The 25,605-nt window shown below is 36.3% G+C and overlaps 1 protein-coding gene across 3 annotated transcripts in view; it reads left to right on the top strand.

The window, feature by feature from the left end:
• PPM1B (protein phosphatase, Mg2+/Mn2+ dependent 1B) overlaps window positions 1-25,605 on the top strand; it is a 90,030-nt gene that overhangs the window by 44,879 nt on the left and 19,546 nt on the right. For all 3 annotated transcript variants that reach the window (XM_065929358.1, XM_065929359.1, XM_065929357.1), the window contains exons 2-5: window positions 10,497-11,356; window positions 19,563-19,680; window positions 23,825-23,936; window positions 24,342-24,399. In XM_065929358.1, coding sequence (XP_065785430.1) covers window positions 10,511-11,356; window positions 19,563-19,680; window positions 23,825-23,936; window positions 24,342-24,399 — 1,134 coding nt within the window. In that variant the 5' untranslated portion in view covers window positions 10,497-10,510. The remainder of the gene's footprint in view (window positions 1-10,496; window positions 11,357-19,562; window positions 19,681-23,824; window positions 23,937-24,341; window positions 24,400-25,605) is intronic.

The following is a 25,605-nucleotide window of genomic DNA, read 5'->3' as shown; positions in this document are numbered from 1 at the left end:
GAATTTTTGTCCAGATTTTTTGTTCTTAGTGGAAAGCATTTTCAGTCTGGTTTGCTGCTTACCTAGGCAAGGACAAGGACATCCTTGAATTCCCAAATCTATGATTCTAAGTAGACAATGGGTATGTCAGTAGGAAATAATGTTATTATTAGGAGTTTTCTGCTTCTGCTTTGCTCTGTGAAATACTCATGTACACACACAAACACATACACATCAGCTCTACCAAATTAACTGTGCTCTTCCTCTTTGTTTGGTCTTTGTATATGCTGGCTAATTCCTTCTCCTACTTCTACCTTTTAGGTCTCATCTTAGGCTTCTTCCTTTGGAAAAATTTTAACTACATGAGACTTTTGATGCCTGTTCTTGACATGCCTGTACTTATCCCCTTAGGTCCCTGTATCACCGTGTGCCTTCATAACACGTGCACTGGCCCTTGTCTTCTACCAGACTGTACTTTCCTTTAGGGAAGGGGTCATCATATTCCTACCGCCCAGAACATTGCCTGGCTTGTAGTAGGCACGTAGGAAATGCTTGAATGAGTGACTATTGGGTTGGCCAGAAAGTTCGCTTGATTTTTTTTCTGTATCCAATACTACCGAAAGTACTTTTAAAGTATTCCTGTGGCAAATACATCATGAATATGTATTATTTATTGCTGTATTTTATGCGTTGACTATGCATGAAAAATTTTAGAATCAGTCCAGAACTGAATGCTACATAATATGTATAAACACATGTGAAACCTTTTCAGAGATTTAAAAAATGTGGTTAAAGTGATTTAAGCAAATTACTTAAAAAAGATAGCTGGTAGTTCTATCTTCCGTGTATGAGAACTCTTTTTAAAATACTACTTCTCAGGTGCTTACTTTATAGTACAGTTACTCTGTACCATTGGTTAAGCAAGTAAATAATAACGTTATGCTGCTTTGGGTTCAGTAGTGTATTTTTCCTCAAAGAAGGCAACGGAAAAAGACCGATGTGCAGAGAACATCGTTTATTCAGTCTTCAGATGATGTTTGCTGTACATATATTCTCAGTCTTGTAAAAACTTAGGGCCACAGAGCGGTATAGACCAAGTGATCTCTATAAGGACTATACAGGACCATCCATCAGTATTAATTTCTAAAGATTGAACCTCTATTGTCTTTCGCCCTGAAAAAGGCAAATTACATTTAATATAGTGATAATATAGTGATTGACATTGACTTTCCCACGCTGTTACGTCACATAGGCTGGTGAGGGAGCCTAAGGAATGGTAAAATTTTCACTTCCTCAGCTGTATTCGTTGTTGCACCACATTGAGGTTTACATGTGATTACAGTGATATCATGGATCTAGTTTTAACTAAACTGTCTTCCAAAAATTAGCAAGTGATTGCAAAAGATTCCTGTCAAATTAGATTGATTGTAATTATAATAAAGCACATGCAAGCACACAACATAAAAAAATGTTAGAGAACTCTTAATCCCAATATGGGCTCTTATTATGGGGTAAAAATTATAATATCACATCTCAAATATCAACCTCTCAAAATTTGAGATTGTCAAAGATTATTTGAAATACATGTCTCTCTTTACTGTTGTTGAAACTGTAGCTTGCGTAAGTGTACATACAGTGTGCTTGATAGGTGGCTAAGTAATAGCATAAAATCATAGCAAATTAGCAAGACGTTTTAAAAAATATGCATTCTGAGGATAAAAACTAAGCTTTATGAATTTTTCCCCCAGAAACACTTCTGGGGGGAAGTGTTTTGATAGAGCCATACAACTTTTCAGTACAGTACTATAGAATTTTTCTCCATGTTTACAAGACCCTTTGAGGTTTCTTATTCAGTAGTAAAAGATAGAAAGCATGCCACTGGGGAAACACTAGTTTTTCAGGCCTTGGTCAAAATGGCTGAAATAATGCATAGAATATATGGCCAAAAGTTAAAATACGTTCCTTTGTCATCAAATGTCTTTCAAACATGTAGTAAACAGTGCCAAGTTGATGAAACCAGTATGAGACCAATTATATTTGGGAGATTTACTTTAAGAAACTAAAATAAAACATTTTCCCTTACTATTTGCTAAATTTTGTCTTTTGGTGGGGAGTGAAGAGTTACAGCAAAGAGATGCTGGACAAAAGTATATTCTCAACAGTAAATATTTCTTTAATGAAAATTAGCCTTTTATGGAAGAAAAATCATAGTCACTTAAGGTGATAATGGTTCACTGCATCCTTCCTAGGAAGATTACTGCAGCAAAAAAATTGAACCAGGAGTTCAGAGCTGTTAGAGTGTCATCAGTGTAGTTAATTTTATGAAAATAAGACCTTTAACTTTAAAATCCAGGGAGCTGTTTACAGCGGTGATACCAAAATACGCAGATGCTCAAGTCCCTTATATAAAATGGTGTGTGTGCTATTTGCATATAACCTATGCACAACCTCCCCTTCCTGTATACTTTAAATCAGATCTAGATTACCTAATACAATATAAATGCCATGTAAAAGTGCGGGTGCTTGGCATATTCGAGTTTGCTTTTTGGAACTTCCTGGAATTCCACGTGCCCCCCACCCCCACCCCCAGTATTTTCAGCTTGTGGTTGGTTGAACCTGAAGACGTGGAAGCAGCCGATACTGAGGGCTTGCTGTGAATGAAATGAGAAATGACCAAGAAGTTACAGTCTGCCACATAGAGTTTTGATGATTATCTTATAGCAAAGAGTTTTGCTTTTGAAGAGTTAGAGAACTTAAAATAGTAATTACTAATTGCTATGCAGATATTTTTGGATAAAAGAAAATACATACTTTTAATCATGCTGTTCAGGGTGAAGTTTGCTTACTAAGAAAGTGAACTTTTTTTTAGAGAGAGAGTCGTGTTAGCGAAAGAACACTTAGGAATCAAATGTTTCGAGATGGTTTGTTTTGTGATTTTTGTTGAGTGGAAAAAAAGATATATTACCTGAACTTTAAGCACTTTGAAATTTAGGTATATCTTCTAGGAAAACTCACATATTTGCACCATGATCTTTTTTTTTTCTTTTTAAACAGCACTGTTTCCTACTTTTAAATGAGAAATAACTGAAGTAGTCATTGACAATGGAAGGGGGGTACAAGCATGCAGTTGCATATAGTGAATGAGTTACAGCTCTCTCCATCAATGTGAATGAAATACAATGTTGAGCTGGAAATAAAAGAGTACTAGAGTAATATGTAGGGGTTAATAGTCAGCTGCCTGTTGCTCTGGCTAAGCCATGAGAAAATCACCATGGGAAAAGAATAAAAGCAAAATATAGCAATACAGCATAACCCAAATAAAAGTACATTGGGTTGATTAGTTTGGGGTCGTCATACTCTGCTAAGCTAAGGGAAAGCATAGTGCGAACCTCGGAACGCTGGGGCAGCGCAAGTTCAGAACGCTACTTGTGCACACACTGTAAGATGTTTTCCCAAGGCACGTGCAGGTGTATGACCTCCAGCTAGGTGATAGCCCTTGTACAAGAAAATAACACAGAGAGTTTAAAGTAATCCATAAAATTGGAGACGTGACCGGGTACGCAGGAGGCTGACTTCATCGTAGCACAACAGATACTTTCTGCTTGCCAAGACACTAAATAAGAGTGATATGGCTCCGAGGAACAGGGCTCTTGACCCAAGAGGTCTTGAGTCCCCTGATCCCATCTTTAAAACTTTAATTCTGTCTCTAGTTCCTTTTTCCCAAACTGTGCGTTGATCACTTTCCATCCCTACCTGCTGTGCTGGCCGCAGCAAGTGGCACCCAGCACAGGGCACGAAAGTGAAGGATCGCCAAGAGCGAGACTGAAGTGGTGCGTGGTCCTGAGGAATAGTGGGGTGAGGCTCTGAAAGTCCCCCTCTGTTAGGCATTGAAACCGGGGTTAAATATGGGAAGTTCAGAAAGCTCAGAACAGTACCGGCCGTATATGTGCTATGCCTCTTAAGGCACCTTTTTAAAGCAGGTGGGGGGGGGTGGCGGGTACAAAAATAAGCGAGGGCCGGCTATTGGAGCTTTTTACAAACCATTGAGAAACATTGCTCATGGTTCCCTTCTCTCGGTACTTTAGATTTAGGAACTTGGGAGAAGGTAGGTAGTAAATTAGAGAAACTTCTTTGCAAGGGAGTGCCCTTGCCTGTATCTGTCTGGTCAATTTGGACACCGATAAAATCTATTTTAGAACCTCTTCAGACCCCAGAAAGCTCCGAAGGGAGTGAGGATGAAGGTGAAGCCCCATTAAAGGGAGAACCTGAATATGCAAAGCCTGAGGGGGAGAGAGCAAAAAACGCTGGAGGCTCTTAAAGCTACAGTTCCTTCTGCACCTTTGGGGAGGACGAATTTCCTTTACCTCCTTTTCCTCCTCCTCCTGTCTTAACGGCTGGAGTGACTCAAGCTTTTCCTTCCTTGCCACGGACAATGGTTCTGTCACCTCTCCAGAAAGGTATTTGGTGGGCTCGACAGGAGGGTGACTTGGAGGCTATGACTATGACATTTCCAATGACAATACATGAACGAGTAGCTCCTGGGAAGATCCTAATAATCCTAATGGGGTGTATGAGGCTGTACACAGATTCCCTTCAAAATACTAAAGGAACTTAGGCAAGCTGTTCAGGGTTTATGTAGTAAATTCTCCTTTTATCTTGGGAATAGTGCAGGGACTAGCTGAGGGTCCCCATTTGATTATGGTGGTTCATGACCAAGTCAGATAGATCCCCATCTGTTTAGATCAATTGATAGGCATTGGAAATTGGGGGACAACTGAAGATCAAGTGCTTATGGAAGATTAGGCTATAGAACAGGTGAGGCAATACTGCAAAAGAGCCTGGGAAAAAATAGAGGTTAAAGGACAGGCTTTCTTTACTTTAAGAGACCTCCCCTCCCCAAAGAGACAATCCCTAGTGGGACAACATTACCCCTGTCGGCAGAGCCAATTTGAACAGTTTGGTTTAAATTTTAGTTAAGAAATTGTGACTACAAAAAGGAGAGATGACGTTTTTGACACTGAATGGCCATGATATTCTTTAGACTCCAGAGAAAACTGGTCAAAATGAAGTCCTTTTTGAAATTGCAAAACCGGTTCTTCTTGCATGTGAATTAAAAAAAAAAAAAAAGTTGGCTTGTTAAAATACTTTTTTGGAGCTCCAGTTCTGCCTGAGAAACAAAAACAGGTCTGGGAAGAAACCTAAAGTTAACTCTTATCGTGTCCTTGGGATACACAGCCCACTCTATCTGGGACTCCAGCCATGAACAAATTGGTAGAACTCAAACCAATAAGAAAAAGAAGGGGCAAAGAGACATTTTAAATATTAAGCAGAAAACTATGAGATCTCTGCATATATGTCTGTCTAAATTTATGTGTGTCTCAGTGTGTGCCTTCATCCTTGGACAAAATTGCTTAAGGCTGATTGGTCGATGAGCTCTATTTAATTGGCCTAAAGGGAAGTAAGTGCTTACGAATCAAACAATTATAAATTCAAAAAATTAAAATGAATTTCAGGATTGTGTGAACTGGGAAATATTCACTATTAAATTGATACCTGGTATTAATGTTTATTTATTGACTTTGTGAAGATACTTTTGCAGATGACATAGCTTTGGGTGATTTATACTTACCAATCTACAGAATGATGATACAAAGTACAGTTCGTGGTTGCTAAAGGAAAGAAAGATGTGTTTTTAATAGAAAGGTATAAGGAATGGAATTACATTCTATTCCGGAAAAAGGAAGTACATCTGAACTTACAGGTGCTATTCTCTGAATGAGCAAATAGAGTGATAAATACAGAAGTATAGAAAAGGATTGTGACAAGTGGAGGAGTTTTGTACATGATACAAGTTTCTTAAAGACATTAAACTGCCTTTGAAATCTTTTATTGTTACTTTGACTGAGTGAATAACTATTGTTTTACAATGAATATAAGCTGGTACCAATCTGAAATTTGATTTTCTCTTCCTGTTAAAAAAACAAAGCCTTCTTGGAATATGGTTTTTGATAACAGACTATGTAAATTTCTTTGTCTTTGAGTGATTGATACTTGCTTTTAAAATCTTTTGTTACTTTGATAAAATGAATGTTATATCACAATGATCTATGGAAACTATGGCACACAGAGACAAAGCTCATTCTGCTTCTACAAAATTAACCCCTCTTCAGAAAATTTAAAATGGATAAAAAATGGCTCTAAACCAGACAGTCGGGTCTTTGGGAAATCCAGGGCAGCCTCTTGGCTTTTCCCAGCTCCCTAACAAACCTCACTTTTATTTGATAGGATAAAGCCTTTCCTGGCTACAGGGTTAATATCTCACAGTTCTTTTTTAAAAAATGATTAAAATACATTTTCTGCAGTTTCCAGTGATCAGGGCACCCACTTTGCTGGACAGGTGGTACAGACACTGGCAAAAATTTCATGAGCTTCTTAGAGACTATCACATTCACTGACGTCCTTTGTCGTCAGGCAAGGACTACAAAACAAAAGGATTGGTTACATGAGATTGAACAGACTGCTAAATATGACTGCAATTTTCATGACTTTTTGTCTGACATATTACTGGCTTCTAATCTTTGTTTTCAGATAGAGAAAAACTCTTCTCAAGTCACTGATGGTTTAAAACAATTTAGTGATTTACACCTGTGGGTAAAATTAAAACATTTTTCTTTTCTCTGTCTCGTCCCTCCAGAAATTGGAGACATTTGGGTTCTGAACAGCCTCATCAAGGTACAAAAAAGACTGACTCCACACATACACAAGAATCTCAGAGTATACTGGGAAATCCAAACTCATATAGATGAGGATTTTAACAGTTTGGTGGATTTAGAAAATGCAGTGCTACTCTTAGGAAAAGAAGTACAAAATCTTAAATTACAATGCATTTATTTTTATTTTTATTATTCTTTTTATTACAATGCATTTAAAGTGTGGCTGGAACATTACTACTTTCTTTGTGACCCCCCCCGCCCCAGGAATATAACCAATCTAAACACTCCTGGGAAAAGGCTAGACGACACTTGAAGGGCCATGCGCTGACAACCTTACACTAGATATTAAAAAGCTGCAAGCAAAAATCATTGGCATGCAGCATGCTTCTTTCAGACTATTATCAGATACAGATACACTTCATGGACTAGCAGAGGGCCTTAACTCATTGAGTCCTCAAAGGCATCAGAGGTGGTCTCATTGAAACACTAGCTATGTTTTGCTGTTTCGCTATATAATCTTCTGTTTAGTCCCTAGATGCATGTGAAAAACCCTCCAAGAACTAATGAAGAAAAAAGTTGCGAGATCAACATATCTTCTGCTACAAAAAAACAAAAAGGGAGATCTGCAGGGGTGAATAGTCAGCTGCCTGTTGCTCTGGCTAAGCCATGAGAAAATCACCATGGGAAAAGAATAAAAGCAAAATATAGCAATACAGCATAACCCAAATAAAAGTACATTGGGTTGATTAGTTGGGGTCGTTATACTCTGCTAAGCTAAGGAAAAACATAGTGCGGACCTTGGAACGTTGGGTCAGCGCAAATTCAGAACACGTGTTTGTGCACACACTGAGATGTTTTCCCAAGGCATGTGCAGGTCTATGACCTCCAGCTAGGTAATAGCCCTTGTACAAGAAAATAAAACAGTTTAAAGTAGCCAATAAAATTGGAGACGTGACCGGGGACGCAGGAGGCTGACTTCATCGTAGCACAACAGATACCTTATGCTTGCCAAGACACTAAATAAGAGTGATGTGGCTCGAGGAACAGGGCTCTTGACCCAAGAGGTCCCATCTTTAAAACTTTAATTCTGTCTCTAGTTTCTTTTTCCCAAACTGTGTGTCCACCACTTTCCATCCCTATACCTGCTGTGCCGGCTGCAGCAGTAATGCATATTGTATTTTACATCAGTGTAAAGTGTCAAAGATAAAACTAAACAACCAACATAAATATGGTTAGACTAGAAGGAACACTAGTTATAAAGGTCAGAAACAATAAGAGACTTCAGTGGTCTTGATAATGTTATATTTTTTAAGCTATATGGAAGGTACGTGGGTATTTAGTACTCTTTAGCTGTGTGTATGCATTGTATAAAATAAATATGGTATTTCATGATTAAATAATTAAATCATTATAGGACAACACTAACTTTAAAATGAGATCAATTTTGAGCTTTAGAACAAAGTAGTAATTTGTAAAAGAATGCGATCCCGGTTATAACAGCCAGTGAGTGTGCCGGCGCCCAAAGTTCAGTCCTTTAGTTAATTGTTTCCTGGACTTTGAATCTTGAGCAAGTGACTTTCAGAAAGGAATCAAACGGAAGGTAGAAATCACTGCAGCCCCAGGCAAGGCTGTTTTCGGTGTAAGAGTCTTCTATAGTTTCTGTTAAAGAAACTCCCTCCTCCCTTTTCTCCTTTCTTTATTCCTAAATTAAAAACAAATTTGATGATAGAAACTTTCAAACTCTTTTTAAAACTCTTCTAAATGAAGAGTTCTGGTGACTTTGAGCCCATTTGTTGAAATTTGAAACAGCAGCACCTTAATTGGAAGAACATCAAGATAGTGGAAATAACAAAGTTCTTTTTTTGTAATTGGTAGTTGGGACTGAAGAGTGGGTGATAAATACAGTTATCAATTCAGTTTCAGTTGCATTTAGATATCTTTATAAGGTGGTGATGTTGTTTTCTCAGCTGAAATAGGCATTAAAAGAATCTAAAATATACTTAGAACTAGACTTTCAAACTCATTGTATCAAAGTATTAAACCAGTGTGTTAAAAAATAAGCACATTCTGTTATATTGTTATCAATACTTTTGTATTATACTTGAATGAAAGTTATTTTTAGGTAAGAGTAAAACTTTGCCCTTTGAAAATTTCTTTTAATAAATATTTGCATTTGTATTAATAATTAGTACATAATTAGTATATTAGTATATAATGAAAAGTTATAAAACTGCTGAAATTTACAAATATTATATATGGTGGTTCATTGGGTTTTTAGGAATAGGAATATATAGTTTTATTGTAGTTAGGTAACAGTTACAGCTGAAAAAGAGCTCTCTCCAAGATACCTAGAGTCAAATGAAAGTAAGTTGATCTAGACTAATATGTCTCAAAATGTGATTCTTAAGTCACCAGCATGCTTTTTTGAAGACCCCATACAAGATCTATGGGGGGGGGCGGGGAAAATGGGGGTGTGGGAATCTGCATTTTGAGCAAATAGTAACAGCAAACATTTTGTGGTGTTTACTATGTCTCGGGAACTATTCTAAGCACTATATATTAATACATTCTTCGCTGTTAGGTGTAGTGAGTGAGTGAAGTCACTCAGTCGTGTCTGACTCTTTGTGACCCCATGGTCTGTAGCCTACCAGGTTCCTCCATCCATGGAATTCTCCAGGCAAGAATACTGGAGTGGGTTGCCATTTCCTTCTCCAGGGGATCTTCCCAACCCAGGGATCGAACCCAGGTCTCCTGCATTGTAAGCAGACGCTTTACCGTCTGAGCCACCAGGAAAGTCAGGTGTGGGTATTATTGTTATTATTCCCATTTGACAGAGGAGGAATTTAAGGTTTAACAGACTAAGAAACTTACTAAGGTCACACAACTCAGGAGTCTTAGGGCCAGGCTTGTATATGGCAAACATATCAAGGCATTCTCATTCCCACTGCTCTAGTCCAGGGCGTTTAAAATTGAAAAGATTTTATTCTAAAAGTGAAGTTGGGAGGATGGTGATGTGTAGTGGATTTCGCAGTTCTCTAATGGGTAAAAGTAAAGCACTTTTTTTTTTTTTACTTTTACTTTTTTTCTCAGTAAAAGTTGTCCTAATGCCACTTCATGGATTGTGAAACTCGGCAATATTAAGTAGTATGCTCTTCAGCACATCATTAAAGTTATACTCGTTTTTATGGGTTAATGGTTTCTGTCAGTCCAAGTAAAGTTCTTTATTTGATGTGCAGTACAACCTAGATGGAATCACATATTTGTAAAACTGATATTTTGTTTTAATTAATTTTGGGGGTTGTCAAGATCTCTGGTGGGGGAATATACTTGATTATAACACTTACTTTTGGAAATCTTTCTAAAATGTATTAGCATACTTTTCTACCTTAATAAATTGAGCAAGATGTTGCCAAGTTTTGAATATTCCCATTGTTCTGTCTTACATATTGAACCCTCAAATTATAAATTAAAAAAAAAACAAACAGGTTTTGTTTCTTGGTTTTCCTTTCTCTGCCAACAGTGGTTTTCAGCCTGCTGCACATGCAGATCACCAGAGAGGCATTTTTAAAAAGATAATAATATCTGGGTCCCACCCCTGGAGACTCTAGTGTGTAAGGATTGAGAAACCACTGTTCTAGAAGGATGTATGGGGCAGTTTGCTTGGTTTCTTTTTTGTTGTGATTCCTGTAAGTTTTGATAATAAAAATACACAAGATTAGGAGTTAACTAGAAAACAGATGAACTGTTGTTGATAAATGCTCTTAATTTAAATATGTAACATCTACATTTTTTTTCCCCTTTCAGATTTATTACTAAACATGGGTGCATTTTTGGACAAACCCAAAACTGAGAAACACAATGCTCACGGTGCTGGGAACGGCCTGCGCTACGGCCTGAGCAGCATGCAGGGGTGGAGAGTGGAAATGGAAGACGCGCACACAGCCGTTGTCGGGATTCCGCACGGCTTGGAAGACTGGTCCTTTTTTGCAGTTTATGACGGTCATGCCGGATCCCGAGTAGCAAATTACTGCTCAACACACTTGTTAGAACACATCACTAACAACGAAGACTTCAGGGCCGCTGGCAAGTCAGGGTCTGCTCTTGAGCCTTCAGTGGAGAACGTCAAGAATGGTATCAGAACTGGCTTTTTGAAAATTGATGAATACATGCGTAACTTTTCAGACCTCAGAAATGGCATGGACAGGAGCGGTTCAACTGCGGTGGGAGTTATGATTTCACCTAAGCACATCTACTTCATCAACTGTGGCGATTCACGGGCTGTTCTGTATAGGAGTGGACAAGTCTGCTTTTCTACCCAAGATCACAAACCTTGCAACCCAAGGGAGAAGGAGCGAATCCAAAATGCAGGAGGCAGCGTAATGATACAGCGTGTTAATGGTTCATTAGCAGTGTCTCGTGCTCTGGGGGACTATGATTACAAGTGTGTTGATGGCAAGGGCCCAACAGAACAACTTGTTTCTCCAGAGCCTGAGGTTTATGAAATTTTAAGAGCAGAAGAGGATGAATTTATCATCTTGGCTTGTGATGGGATCTGGGATGTTATGAGTAATGAGGAGCTCTGTGAATTTGTTAAATCTAGGCTTGAGGTATCTGATGACCTGGAAAATGTGTGCAATTGGGTAGTGGACACTTGTTTACATAAGGTATGTAAGTCCTTTTTTGTTACAATTAAAATGCCCTATTAATTTTTAAAAGGCATGGTAAGTAAGATTAAGCAAACTTAGTTTTAAAGCTTTTAATATTTTCATTAGGAAAGTCCTAAGTCCTATATATTTTAAAGTTATTCTTTTCCCCGGAAATGAAATTATTTTTTGCCATCCTCATTTGTCTAAACCTTCTAATTTGAAAATTAAGTTTAATAAATTTATGGCATTTGTTGTCATTTAAGTTCTTTATGACTTGTTGTGGCAGAGGCATCTATACACAATTGTGACTTGATTAAAATTCTCAACATTGGCAGTACCTGTCTTTTTTGGTTTGTTTTGGCCACTCGGCTTGTGGGATCTCAGTTTCCTGAGCAGGGATTGAACCCTGAGCCCAGGCTTTGAAAGGGAATCCTGATACTGGACCATCAGGGAACTCCGGTAGTAACTGTCTTATGCCTGATTATGTACCAGTTTCATAAAAAAAAAGAGTGAGAGCATGATTGTATATTAGATACACAAAAGATCAAGAGCCACATAAACTATTAGAAGATATAACAGAAGCCTTAAACTAAGTAACATTTTGTAATTTAGCTCTGAGCCTACTAGCCTTACTAGCAGCTAAGATAGAAACTGAAGTAAGAGTTGTATATTCTGTAGTAGGAAAAGAAGCTTTTTCTGGCCATAAAACCTAAAAGGAATTTATGTGTGACTCTGTGTAAATATGACATGGTGGATAATATCTTACTTTTATAGGAGATAATCAAAATTCTTTCCATAGAGATGCCTTTGTCATCCCCAATTAGAAAACCAAAGACTAGTATAAAATGTAGTTTTGTTAAGAATTCCTGTGGAACACTGAAGTTTAATTTACATTTGCAATATTATATGAATCTTATTTTGATAGAGTAATAGAGAGGAGAATCCAAACTAACAGGTGGTTAGCAATTTCCTTTAATGTCTTTAAAATATTCAGTAATTTCAAGTGGGCTTTTGACAGCATCTGTATAGCAGTCAATTAAAATTTGATTTATCTGACCAGAACCTAAAATATGTAAGTATTCTGTGACTCTGATTGACGAAGGTATCAGGACAAAACTGACCTTTGGTTATGTGATGGAAAGATTTTGACCGACTGTCTCTGTCTAGATTAGAGCCACTCTGTTTCCTCACCGTGTAAGCTGCTGTGAAAGACACAAGCATAGCCAGGAGGTTTCTCTAAAGGTCTCTGAGTCTATGGAAATACTCAGGTTTTGTTGAAGTATCTTTTACTTTTCCATAGGATGGGAAGAGACAACTTCAGAAAGAGAAAATAAAAGGGCTGGTTTTCCAGCTTTTTTCTTGGTGGTATCTCTAGTACTCTGCTGTTCGTTTGTTTGTTTTTAAAGCATGTTGTATCTATTTTGTTTCTCTGGATGAATTAAGTACAGAAATATTGGTGGTTGTCAGTGATCAAATAGTAAGTTGTTCTAAAATTGTCTATCTCTTTGGACTCTATGTGGAGAAATTCTGACGTGCGGCTTTTTGAGACGAAAGTGGGCATGTGTTTTTTTGCCTAACTGGGAACTGAAAACAGTTGTTTTCCCCAATTATTTAAAACAAAAGTTTGTTTATTGAAAAAAAGGCCAGATAACATAGGATGTATATGTATATTTTAAGGTGATACGGAATATGTAAAGGAACACTCGAAAATTTTGCCACCGACCTAAGTGGGCTGTTGTCTTAATTGTGGTATTTATTTTTTTCATCTTTTATGCCTGCCTTGAATGTGTATATTTTTATAAAAAGGAATTCATTGTACTTGTTATTCTGCAGTCTGCTTTTTAATTCAACAGTATATTGTAGGGAAATCTTCATGTCTGTATGTATCAATCAAAATCATTTTTCATGTTTGTGTAGCAGAATGACATGTAGCTTTGAGGGGATAGCCAGAAATCTATTATGTCTGTAATTTAGAGTAAGGAGAGAAGTTTGTATTCTGGATAAACTGCACAGTCTCTTTCCTGTAAAGGATATTAGTTTTCAGGAATTTTGACCCAACCATTTTGAGTGGGGTTTAAATGATTCTGGTGGTGTATCTTCCTTTGATGGTTTTTATTGGTTCAAAGTGATTAAATATTTTTGTTGATGGTGCTAAACGATTCTAGGCAGAGTCGAAGAATCTTAGAAATGATAAATGATAGTAAAGAGGGACAAGAGGTTGGAATGCCAAATCTCTGTATTGAATTTAGTTGAATGAAGTTGACCATCTATTGCCTTTGAATGAAGTTGCATTTATGTTGAAATCAGTTTTGAGATGCCTAGCTAGCTATTTTGTGTTGAAATGGAATAGAGGTGAATTTTTTGAATCACCACATGTGACTTATGGAATTAAATAAAGCTCTTATCCATTCCTGTTTTTCTGACTCCAAAATACTGTCCTTCCACTAGTTTATATTGTAAAGCCACCGGTTAGCAATATTTAAAACACTAGGATTAAAATAGAGCACATGATTGTTTTCAATTTAGTCTGAAAGATTGAATCTAAATTTTAAAATCCATGGGAAGCCTGTTGGCCAGTGCTTGCCCTGAGCAATTGCTCAGTAAGTATTAGCTGATTTTGTGTGTGTGTGTGTGTGTGTGTGTGTGTGGTAGAATAAATTTTAAAACATTTTTTAAAATTAATTTTTTATTGGAGCATAGATGATTTACAGTGTTGTTAGTTTCTGCTGTACAACAGAGTGAGTCTGGTTACCTGTTTTGTATATGTCAATCCCAGTCTCCCAGTTTATCCCTCCCCATTCCCTTGACAAACTCTTAAGTTTGTTTTCTACACCTGTGGCTCAATTTTTGTTTTGTGAATAGATTCATTTGTACTTTTTTTTTTGTAGATTCCACGTATAAGCAATCGTTGATATGTCTTTCTGTCTGACGTATTTCACTTAGTGTGGAATAAGTACACTCTAGGTCGAGGTATGATCTCTAGGTTCAGGTGTGATCTCTAGGTCCAGGTGTTAGCTGCTTTAGGAGAAAGGTGTGAATGGAGTAGATTGAATTTTTAACTAGATGCTTTTAAGATTTTTTCTGGTAATAGATTTAAGTTAAGTGTTGGGAATTTCTTGATGATCCACTGGTTATAACTTGGCATTTTCATTGCCAGGGCCTGGGTTCGATTCCTGGTCAGGGAACTTAAGATCCTGCAAGCCTTGGGGCTCAGCTATATATAAATAAATAAATAAGTGTTAAAATTTTCTAACACTTTTAACATTTGTCATTCCCTAATAGTTTACAAGGATTTTTATATGTTAACTCAAGAAATGTTGGGATATTATGATAACCATCGTAATCACAGTAGTATCAATAAATTGCTTTTTATGAGCCAGATGCTATTTTAAGCACTTTACACATTTTAGTTTATTTAATTTTCACAACAGGTAGCTGGCATTACTGTTGTTAATGATGGTCATTTTTCAGAATTGCTATTCAGTAGTATGAAGCTACAAGAGTTGGATGATTCTGGCCAGGTATTACCCTATTTAGATAATTAACTCTAGGGGGAAATGGTCCCTAAGAAAGCAGCTTTTCCATTTTATTGCCAGTGCTAGTAGCATTTCTGGTGTTTATGCTAACTAATTTCTGGTTGCATAGAATGAAAGTGAAAGTGTCAGTCGTTCAGTTGTGTCTTACTCTTTGTGACCCATGGACTGTAGCCCACCAGGCTCCTCTGTCTTGGGGATTCTCCAGATAAAGAATACTGGAGTAGGTTGCCATTCTCTTCTCCAGGGAATCTTCCCAACCTGGGGATCAAACCCAGGTCTTCTGCATTGCAGGCAGATTCTTTACTGTCTGAGCCACCAGGCAAGCCCGTGGAATAGAATATGTAATAGCTATTTGCATGGCTTTTAATAACTTATAAATCACATTCATTTTATTTATCCTCATAGTAACCTTGAGGGGAACAAAGTAAAATTTTTTATTTCCAATTTGTAAGTAAGGAAATACAGGTTTGTCATAAAAGAGTTTATAAAAAAGAGAAGCTGTAAGTCAGATATTTGATGAGTCTTGAATCAGAGTCTAGAATTCAAGTTTTCTGAGTCAAGTTTTGCATGTATGTTACCGAAGTTTCCCACTAGATTTGATGAAAAAAATTTTTCCCAAGGGAAACTTTAAGATCTTCCTTTTCTTTTTTCAGTAACTAAAAAATTTAAAAAAAAATTTTAAACAAAATGATATTTGAAGTGAAGTTATTAATCTTTATGTCTCTCCTTGTCAGTCTCATTCCCTTTAGGTAGCCACTGTTTACAGTTTGCTATATATCCTTCCAAATAATTCTCTGTGTTTATTCATAAAAATAGAAGTATAAAAAGTAGGATCATGTATGCATGTTACTTTGCTAGCTCTTTGTTTTTCTTAATCATAAAACTCAATATTTGTTCAAGGTTTTAAAAAATATAATTTGATTTCCTTTAATCAATCTATATTCCGCCTATTAGAAGCTTATTTATTTTAAAGCATGAGATATAATGCCTGATAATTGCATTATGTTGAGGGGAAATTAATAACATTTTCCAAAGGCAATATCAATCTAAATCACTGATGAAATGTGGAAAAATGTACTTTTGTACCCACTTAAAATAGTTGTTTAACCCTAAACTCAGGAGCTTTTTGATTATAGTTTTCAGAAAGTGTAATCATAAATAATGCAAAAGTAGACATAGATAGTATTAGAGTGGAGTGTGGCTGGTTTTTTTGAAGTATGGACGATAAGGATGTAAAAATACAGTATATGTAATGTAGAAATTCTGAAACTTTCTTTGTTGATGGTGTCTGAATATTTCAGTAAGTTTTTTTGTAGTGCTACTTAACCATATTAATATCTAACAGTTATAAGTATTAAGTGGTTAGATCCAAACTTAATGAGTGTACAAATAATATTTAACAAAATAATACACATACGTGGAAAAAACATTTATTCCATTCTTTAAAAACGGTAGTTGCATGATACGATATGTGTGCACCTGCTGGACATGGCACAACTTCTCACGCCTTGGGATCATTGTACTGTCACCCTGGGAGGACTTGACTTCAGTCACAGTAACTCCCAGAACCTCCGCTTTGGGAAAAGAGCATGTCATTGAGAGGAATATAGCGCTATCTAATGTTAGAAGTGTGAACTACCTCGAACTAGTTTGGAGTGTTCACAGATACTGAATATCACTGTGTCCTTCCCGCCCTCATTTAGAATGTCTCTGAGCGCAGTGTGGCCTCCTGGGGCTTTCTGGTACCCTGTTTAGAACCACAGTTTCCCTATTAGACATGCGCTCTCTGGAACCAGACAGCTTGGTTTTGAGTTGTGCTCTGCCACTTGGTGCAAAGCTTGGGTTTCTTCATTTTATAAAATAGAGATAGTAACATTTTCTTCATGGAATTGCTGAGAATATAGCTTTTGGCAAGTACATGAACAGTATCTGGTTTATAGTCCTCAATAAATTTTAGTTCTGTTGATGACAATTATGAAATGAAGAGGTAAATTTGTGCAAAGGGAAATACAAGTTCAAGAGAAGGGAATGGTGGGAGAATTGAGTGTTTTAGAAAGGAAGTAATGATAGCCTTCATCTTTCATGGGTAGGTGGAAATTTGGGCTGTTCCTTAAAATTGGCTGTTTTGAACGCTGTGTAAATGTAATAACTACAGTGAGTGGCAGATTTTAAAAAATTGATTTAAAGAATGAGTAATATTTATGGTTCATTTATCAGATACTCATTTACAACTTTGTAGTGTTAAAGATTCTGTTCGCAGCCCATTTCATATGCTGTGTTCAGGATTTGATCCAGAACGCTTCGGAAGCATGCAACATTCAACTTAAAATTAACAGCATCAAATTATTTTCTGATTAATTTTAGACACCCTTACTTATGGCAGGGGCACTGGTTATTTGACCTATTGTTGTTCAGTTGCTTAGTCGTATCTGTTATTTGCAACTCCATGAACTGCAGCACGCTAAGCTTTTGACCCATAACTGTCTATTAAAGTAGTTCTGATTCCTTTAAGTACTGCTGCTGTGCTGTTATCAAAATTAAAAAATGAAAAGGTGCTGAAGTAATCAGTTTTTAAACATCTGGCTGATTGCTTTAATTGTTCAAGTTGATTTTTGCATATTTCATTTGTGGACTTTCCAAAAAATGTATACTGAATATGCAAGGATGATTTATCTCTAGAAAACTAAAGAGGCATAAAGGGAAGGCTCTTTTTCAATCGCCATATAAAAATTAATGAAATACACCCATACTTTGTATTTAGGGGAAGATCATCTTTATGTAGAAATAGAAATACCATCATTGAAATCACACATGCTGAGATGTTTATGTTAATTATTTTCTTTAAATATCTTCAGGTACTTAAACTTCTTGAAATTATCTTTTAGTTAATTTTCCAAATAATAGGATGTATGTTTTATAACTTATAAAAATCTAATGGAAATAATATATATATGATAGATTAAGAATGGGTGAACAATGCTCATACTGTTGCTAACAAAATAGAGAATAGAAGAAACTGGATTTCTAAAAATGTAAGGTGTTAATTCTGTTTATTCATAAAATTTCTTTAAAAAGTTACTGGTATTCATGTGATGCTTGATTCTGGAATATCTATGGTATAGTTTTCCTGACCTGAATTTACATGGTAAATCCTGATTCCTATTCCTATGGGATGTATTGCTGTTTGGAATCATAGGGTGTATATGTGAAATGTGTGTGTGTGTATCTTCATATATATGTGTGTGTGTGTGTGAGGATATATATATTCATATAGCCAATGTAGTTTTGTTTTGTTTTTTTTTTTGCCACACCACATGGCATATGGATCTTAGTTCCCCAACCAGGGATCGAATCCATACCACCTGCGTTGGAAGCGCAGAATCTTAACCACGGGACCATAGGGGAAATGCCCGCCAATGTAGTATTTCTGGTACTAGGTCATTATGAGAGTTTTGATGGGTTTCATTAAGTAATAAAATTCATTTGGACCAGTTTGGAAATCCTGGGTTTTTTTTCCCCCTAGATATTAAGAGTTGAATTATATATTCATGATGATTCTTTTAAAGCATAAGAATTTGTATAGAGAATTACTCTTTTCGAAATCTTCTTAAGACTCAGCCTATACCGCCTTCAAACTTTGCTCCACTGAGGTTTAGCAGTAGTTTTTCAAGGCCTGCCTGTGTTTGACTGTGTCATGTGGGTCCCCAAAAGGTGGCGAATCTTAACCAAACAGTGCTCACCTAGATTCTGGCCATGATGACTGAAAAGAGTAGCATGGGTGTGTTGTTGGCTCTCTTCACTTGGGTTGGCAAATCCCACCTCCATTGATTTAGATTTTTAGAGTGGTAAATAGAAAAAAAAAAAGGAGTTAAAAAAAAGATCACTCTTCTTTCTAAGAACAGTTTTATTCTGTTTTAAGAAATTCAGTAAAAGTAATATACCTTTAAGAAACTGTTTTAGCTTTATTGCTTATAGTCTCGTGGTAATAGAGTAGTGTTTATCCCGTGTTTCCTTTTTGATATAGATCTTTTGTGATGGTGTGATTAAAAAGGCAGCAGTAAAATTAGTCCTTCAATTAGTAGTTTTAGCTGCTCTCTCCAAATCCTGACACTGTCTGATGTTATTTCTTCCAAAGTTATTTCATCTGACTACAGTGTATCTGTTTGGTCATTTGAGACTATACCCTCAGAACAGTTTCCAGTTTAACTTTTTTTCTCTGCTTGTTTAGTTTAGTGTCTTGGGTATCCTAATAATCCACAGTTTTCATCCACGTCAGTTTAGTAGAGTTTCAGTAGCATTACTCCAATGCAGGTTAATTAGCTGGGGGGGCGGGGGGCGGGGAGGAAATGCATATTTTCTTTGGGAGGATGCATTTTGGGCTTAAGTCACTTTGGGAATATGCAGTCTTGAGTGGGAGTTTTTAGAAGATTTAATATGTATGAAGATACCTTCATTTCTCAAGTAGTGAAATGGAGGTAGATAAGAGGTACATAGATTCAGAAATCTTAAAATAATTACGATCTACCCATACCTAAGAGTACTTGTTTCTTCAAGGTGTGCTTCAAATAGTTCTTTGAAAATGAATGTGTTGAAGGTGTACTTTCTGGATGATTAAATAATTGCTTAAAGTAAGTAATAGTTGTTAGACTGTAGAAGTATAATTTTTATTTTCTTTTTTTAATATACAGGGAAGTCGAGATAACATGAGTATTGTACTAGTTTGCTTTTCAAATGCTCCCAAGGTCTCAGATGAAGCAATGAGAAAAGACTCAGAGTTGGATAAGTACTTGGAATCACGGGTGGAAGGTAAGAAAGATGCTTTTTTTTTTTTTTATTTAGAAGGAAAGCAAAAGTATTATTCCTTGTTTGTCAAATAATTCTTTTAAAATTTCCTATAGATTTTGGACTAAAAATCCATTATTTAGGAATGAGAGAGGGGAAAGCTAGTCTCCTTAACTTCAACATAATTTGCTAATTGTTTGGGTTTAAATTGTTTTGTTTACATATGTTCCATCTATTCTTTTCTCTTTTTTTCTTTTCTCTTCCCTTTTGGGTTAATCAGTATTTTCTATTTGAGTTCATCCCTGCATTTGCTTGTTAGTTATACATTCTTTGAGATATGCATTTAGTGGTTACCCTGATAGAGAATACATTTTAGAGTCTATGGCAGGACCTCTGGTTTAATACTTCAGTTTTGTATGTGCTACTTTTTAAACTATTTTATATTGGAGTATAGTTGATTAACAGTGTTGTGATAGTTTCAGATATACAGCCCAGTGTTTCACTTACACATGTATCTATTCTTTTTCAGTTCTTTTACCATTTTAAGTTGTTACATAATATTGAGTAGCAAGTTCAGGGTTACATATTGACCTATATTTTTTCCTAACACCTTTATGGCTTGATCATTATTACTTTTTATTTATTTATTTTTTATAATGATAAGGATTTATTTCTCTGTTGAGGAAAAGTTGTACAATATTATACTTTTTTTTCTCTGAAAGTAGAATACATGATGTTCTTTTTATTTATTTATTTATTTATTTAATTTTATTTTATTAGTTGGAGGCTCATTACTTCACAACATTTCAGTGGGTTTTGTCATACATTGACATGAATCAGCCATAGAGTTACACATATTCCCCATCCCGATCCCCCCTCCCACCTCCCTCTCCACCCGACTCCTCAGGGTCCTCCCAGTGCACCAGGCCCGAGCACTTGTCTCATGCATCCCACCTGGGCTGGTGGTCTGTTTCACCATAGATAATATACATGCTGTTCTTTCGAAACATCCCACCCTCACCTTCTCCCACAGAGTTCAAAAGTCTGTTCTGTACTTCTGTGTCTCTTTTTCTGTTTTGCATATAGGGTTATCGTTACCATCTTTCTAAATTCCATATATATGTGTTAGTATGCTGTAATGTTCTTTATCTTTCTGGCTTACTTCACTCTGTATAATGGGCTCCAGTTTCATCCATCTCATTAGAACTGTTTCAAATGAATTCTTTTTAACGGCTGAGTAATATTCCATGGTGTATATGTACCACAGCTTCCTTATTCATTCATCTGCTGATGGGCATCTAGGTTGCTTCATTATTACTTTTTAATAGTAAATTTGAATGATATAATGATTATGGTGTGGTCAGCTTGTTGAGTTTGGCCTATTTATGCGTCATGTTTTAGATGTATAGTAGTTGTAGTAATTGGTAAAAGTTTTGAAATGCAAAGATTGTCGATTTCAAATGTGTAATTACCAAAATAAAACTACATTCTTTTGATTTGGTGGCGAGGGACTCATTTATCTTTTCTAGCTTTACAGTTGTCTGCACATCCTAAACAAAGGTGCCATGAGATTTTTTTGTTGTTGTTGGTCTGCAGTTTCTTCAACCCTGAACTGTCAGTGAAGTTTTGTTTTCAGCGTAATGGAGAGATAAGGAACATGTGAAAATACGTGGAAGACCATGTCAGAAGCATTCATTCTTGTTGATAATGTCATACTTACTAAGAGGAGCTGTTTATAGGAGTTTTTAATTAAACATACGTTTTCTGAAAGGTTGAGTGTATTGGAGTGGGAGGTTGCTGGCTCAAATTTGTGAGAAGATGAGGAAGAGTTTCTTATTGTCCTATTTCCTCGTTCACAAAAAAGAAACTAGATAGTTTTCATTTGGGGAAGAACTCTAAAATTTGGTCAATTACATGTTATATGATCTTGACCAACTTGCCTAATATCTCTTAAGGCTCCAGTTTCTTTATTGTGAACCAAAGGTAAAAACACCAACCATACAGTTTGTTTTAAATAAATGAGAAAACTTGGTTAAGTACTTGGTAATGTGTCTACCACACAAGTCCTCAGCAAACTGTAGCTTTTATTAACTCTTCTGTAACAGCTAACTTTTAATTTCTTAAATGTGTGGTCCGTTCAGCTCAATGTGGGTTGTTAACATTTAATATTATTTTGTATGGTTTTAAACTATCCAAAATATATGTTATATGACCAAGATAACAAATATGTATTAATATGATGTGATCTTGGGGCCTGTGGCAGACACTTGATTATAATCACTCAATCAAAAAAACTCTTTAAAATCCTTGAAAAAGTAGCCACTACAGATCAATATGCCTCTGTACCTAACTTCTTTTTTATAAGCAATTGTTCTTCAAGAGCACTATAATCTGTTAGGGTTTAAAGTCGTGTAATCTGCTATCAGAATTTTGAGGTGAAAGCATTCTGGTGTATTGGCAAGTCTTTGTATGTGTTTTTATTGGGTGTGCAGAGGGGGAGGTATGATGTTAAGTAGAGTGTATGGCTGGATTAGAAAAAGCTGGTAGAAAAGTGAAAGACTAAGAGAAATTACTAACGAGCAGATGGAGCATATCGTGTAGGACTCTGCAGACGTAAATGAGGACTTTGGACTTTATTTAAATGGTGTTGAAAGTCAGGGAAGATGTTGAGTGCAAGAGTAACTTGATCTGACTTTTTAAAGGACCTTTCTCTGTTGCTCTGTGAAGAGATTGTAAAGAGGGACAGGAGAGAGGAAGCCAAGAAGCCAGTTAGAAATCATGCATTGAAGCAGGTGACAGGTGGTGGGGGAGGATTGGACTGCAGTGGCACCAGTGGTATGTGAAAGTTGGTTGGTGAAGTGCTAGACTGACTGCAGTGGTTTTGGGTTGGGGGAGGTTGTCCCTCATGCCACATGTGGCAATGTCTGGAGACAGATTTGGTCTCATAAAGGAGAGGGTGCCACTGACATCCAGTGAGTGAGGCCAGAATGTTCCTTAACATTCTGCAGCGCGCAGGACAACCTTCACAGCAAAAAATTGTCTAAAACATCTGTAGTGCTGAAGTTGAGAATTCTTGGACGATAGAGATAGAGTGTAAGGTAGAAAAACACAGTCCTGCCTTCATGAAGTTTGCAGTCTGTAATCTAGTAAATATCGTGTACAGTGGGAGTATCTAGCGACACTCCTGTCCAGGCATGGGTCAGAGAAGGATCTGAGAAAGTTACACATGAGGTTGAAACGTGAAGGATGAATACACTTTAACCATACAAAAGGGTTGGTTGAATAGGTTTAAAAAGTGTTTCAGACCAAGGGAGGAAGTACATGTGAAAATCGAGAAGACTTCTTTGAATAGCTCCTTTGGCAATATAGCTAGGGGTCGGGGCAGAGTTGAATAGGAGCAGTGAAAGTTAAAGTCATGGTGAAGTCCTTGTGAGGGATGCATGGTAAATCGTTTGGATTTTGCCTCTTGAGGGCTGCTTAGGACACTGCTTTTTTGTTGTTTTAAAAGTAAGTTTGCTGTTGTCTGATTTTTCAAGAAGTTTATTGTCTTGATACTGGCCAGATAAATCATGCCTTAAGAATCTGTTTTCTGGAAATTGTAAATATAAATGAAACATATAAATGTTTTATTTTGTTCTGAGTATTAGCAAGTTCTGAGATTTGTTTTCCTTTTTTGTTTTAAATAAATTGTGCCTGGTGAAAATAATAAAGCAATGGATTCATAAAGGCAAAAATAGATTATAGAACATACTGTTTAGACAAAAACCTACAAGCAAATTTTAATCTTCCCTTCTTATAATCCTTATCCTTCCATTGCTTTTGTTTTCCTTTAATTATAGCATTAATAACTTTTATATATTCATGTAATGGGTCAAAAATGTGTTTCCGTGTGACTATGCCTTGTTCATAGAGATCATTGTAGTGACTATAAGCCATTTCACTCAGTGGCTATTCTGAAGTTTTCTTAACTGTTCCTTTATTGGACATTTAAATGTTCCAGTTTTTGCTTTTATGAATAACGCTAGAATGAGTATATATATGCAAATAACTTCTTGTCTTACCTTTTTTTGTTCATCGTGTGATAGTATTGCCAAGTAGTACCTCTTGTTTCACCTTGTGAATTCTGAGTTACCACGTTAATTTAGGAACTCTTTTTAAAAACCTGCAGAAATTATGGAGAAGTCTGGTGAGGAAGGGATGCCTGATCTTGCCCACGTCATGCGCATCTTGTCTGCAGAAAATATCCCAAATTTGCCTCCTGGGGGAGGTCTTGCTGGCAAGTAAGTAGAACAAAAAGAACTAATTTTGACTTCATTTATAATTAGTAATTAAATAATTTGGGGTTAGAAGTACATTAATTATCTACAGATGAAATGGGTTGACAGTTCTTATACTAGAAAAGAACATTTTAATTTCATCCAAAAGATTTTTCTTTTTTTTTTAAAGATTTTCTTTTTAAGGCATTATTTATTATATTCTTTGGGGCTGAATATCCTTCTTCCCTTAGTAAATGAGAACAAATGGATTGTGCAGGATCAAATTCTGAGTGAAATGCAGAAACTGTTCTTGGCAGGTATTTATTGAGGCAGTTAATTTTTGACTGTAGTCAAGATATATGAAGTATTTTAAATATGCAGAAGCTTAATAACTGTAATTTTATAAAACTAAAGCATAATTTTTTTTAGGCGCCATGTTATTGAAGCTGTTTATAGTAGGCTGAATCCACATAGAGAAAGTGATGGGGTAAGTTTTGTTTTATTTCTTAAATATTTTAAATAGTCTTATTATCTAAACAGTGGCTATAAATATACATATACACAGTGACTGCTTTTCATTTTAAGGAGTCAGTTAAAGTTTAAGGAAATGTATTCGGGAAGTGGAAGATAGAGCTAAAGTTCTGTTTTGTAGATAGGTTTGTGGTCATTTAATGGGCATCAAATACCTTTTTGTGTGGGCTGTACTTATTTCTTCCCTGTATGTCTTGCCTTTCCTTCTCCTTCTCCCTTAAATCTTAATTTTGAGGCAAACAAAGAATGTGCTTTTAAATGTGTCCATTTCTCCTCCAGCAGGCTGCTACCATCACTGGAAGTTAGTGATCGTGATCAGACTAGACCTTTCAGACTCTTATTTTACAGACTAGACCTTTCAGTGCCTCTTCTGTGCCCAGTTGAGCACCTGAGAATAATTTCCCTGCAGCGTTCCTCTTGTGCTCTGGGTGTATATTTTGAACTGGGGTAACCGTTTTTTGTTGTACTCTGCTGTGCTTCATCAGAGCAAAACTCTTTGCCCCTTTGCCTTCCTTAGAAATGCTGATCAACTGCTCCTCTGTAGGTTTTTTATTTTATTTTAATACTAGTACTAGGAGGCCAAACAGTATCCTTTAAAAAAAAATAACTGCCCTAAATTTCAAAGTTAGTAATCCAAATAACTGTCTTCTCATAGAGTTTTCAAGTTTTTGGACATCTAAAAGTGAACAATTGAATTTGAACATGTATGCTTCAAAGTTTTAAGAGAGCAAAACTTAGTAATAAAACTTATTGAGAGGAAGTGACCTCCATGCTCCAGCTCCTCTTGGCAGGTCTTGAGAGACCACTCTCAGCCCCTGGTAGTAATTATGTGTCATTTTAATTGCATTGTTTTCCAGGCTTCATCATTGCACAGCAATAGCATATAATTTCTTTACAATAAAAGTTACATTGACAAAAAGGGACATTTTTACAACTAATGCTTTTTAGTTACCTGACTAAAATGATACTATATATTGCTAATAACAGAATTTATGCCTGGGTTTAGAGGAGTGATTCTGAGATTTTCTTTAGTGTCAGGTACCTTTAAAGTATTAAGAATTGTGTCCAAAGCTGTGGAAATTAATTTAAGAATAAAGATAACGTCATCTGATGCATTGAGACAACTCCAAACCAAACAATGAGGATAGGATGTCAAGAAAGA

This window comes from Muntiacus reevesi, chromosome 3 (assembly GCF_963930625.1).
Source record: "Muntiacus reevesi chromosome 3, mMunRee1.1, whole genome shotgun sequence".
Lineage (NCBI taxonomy): Eukaryota > Metazoa > Chordata > Mammalia > Artiodactyla > Cervidae > Muntiacus > Muntiacus reevesi.
This window is presented reverse-complemented; position numbering and strand designations above follow the sequence as displayed.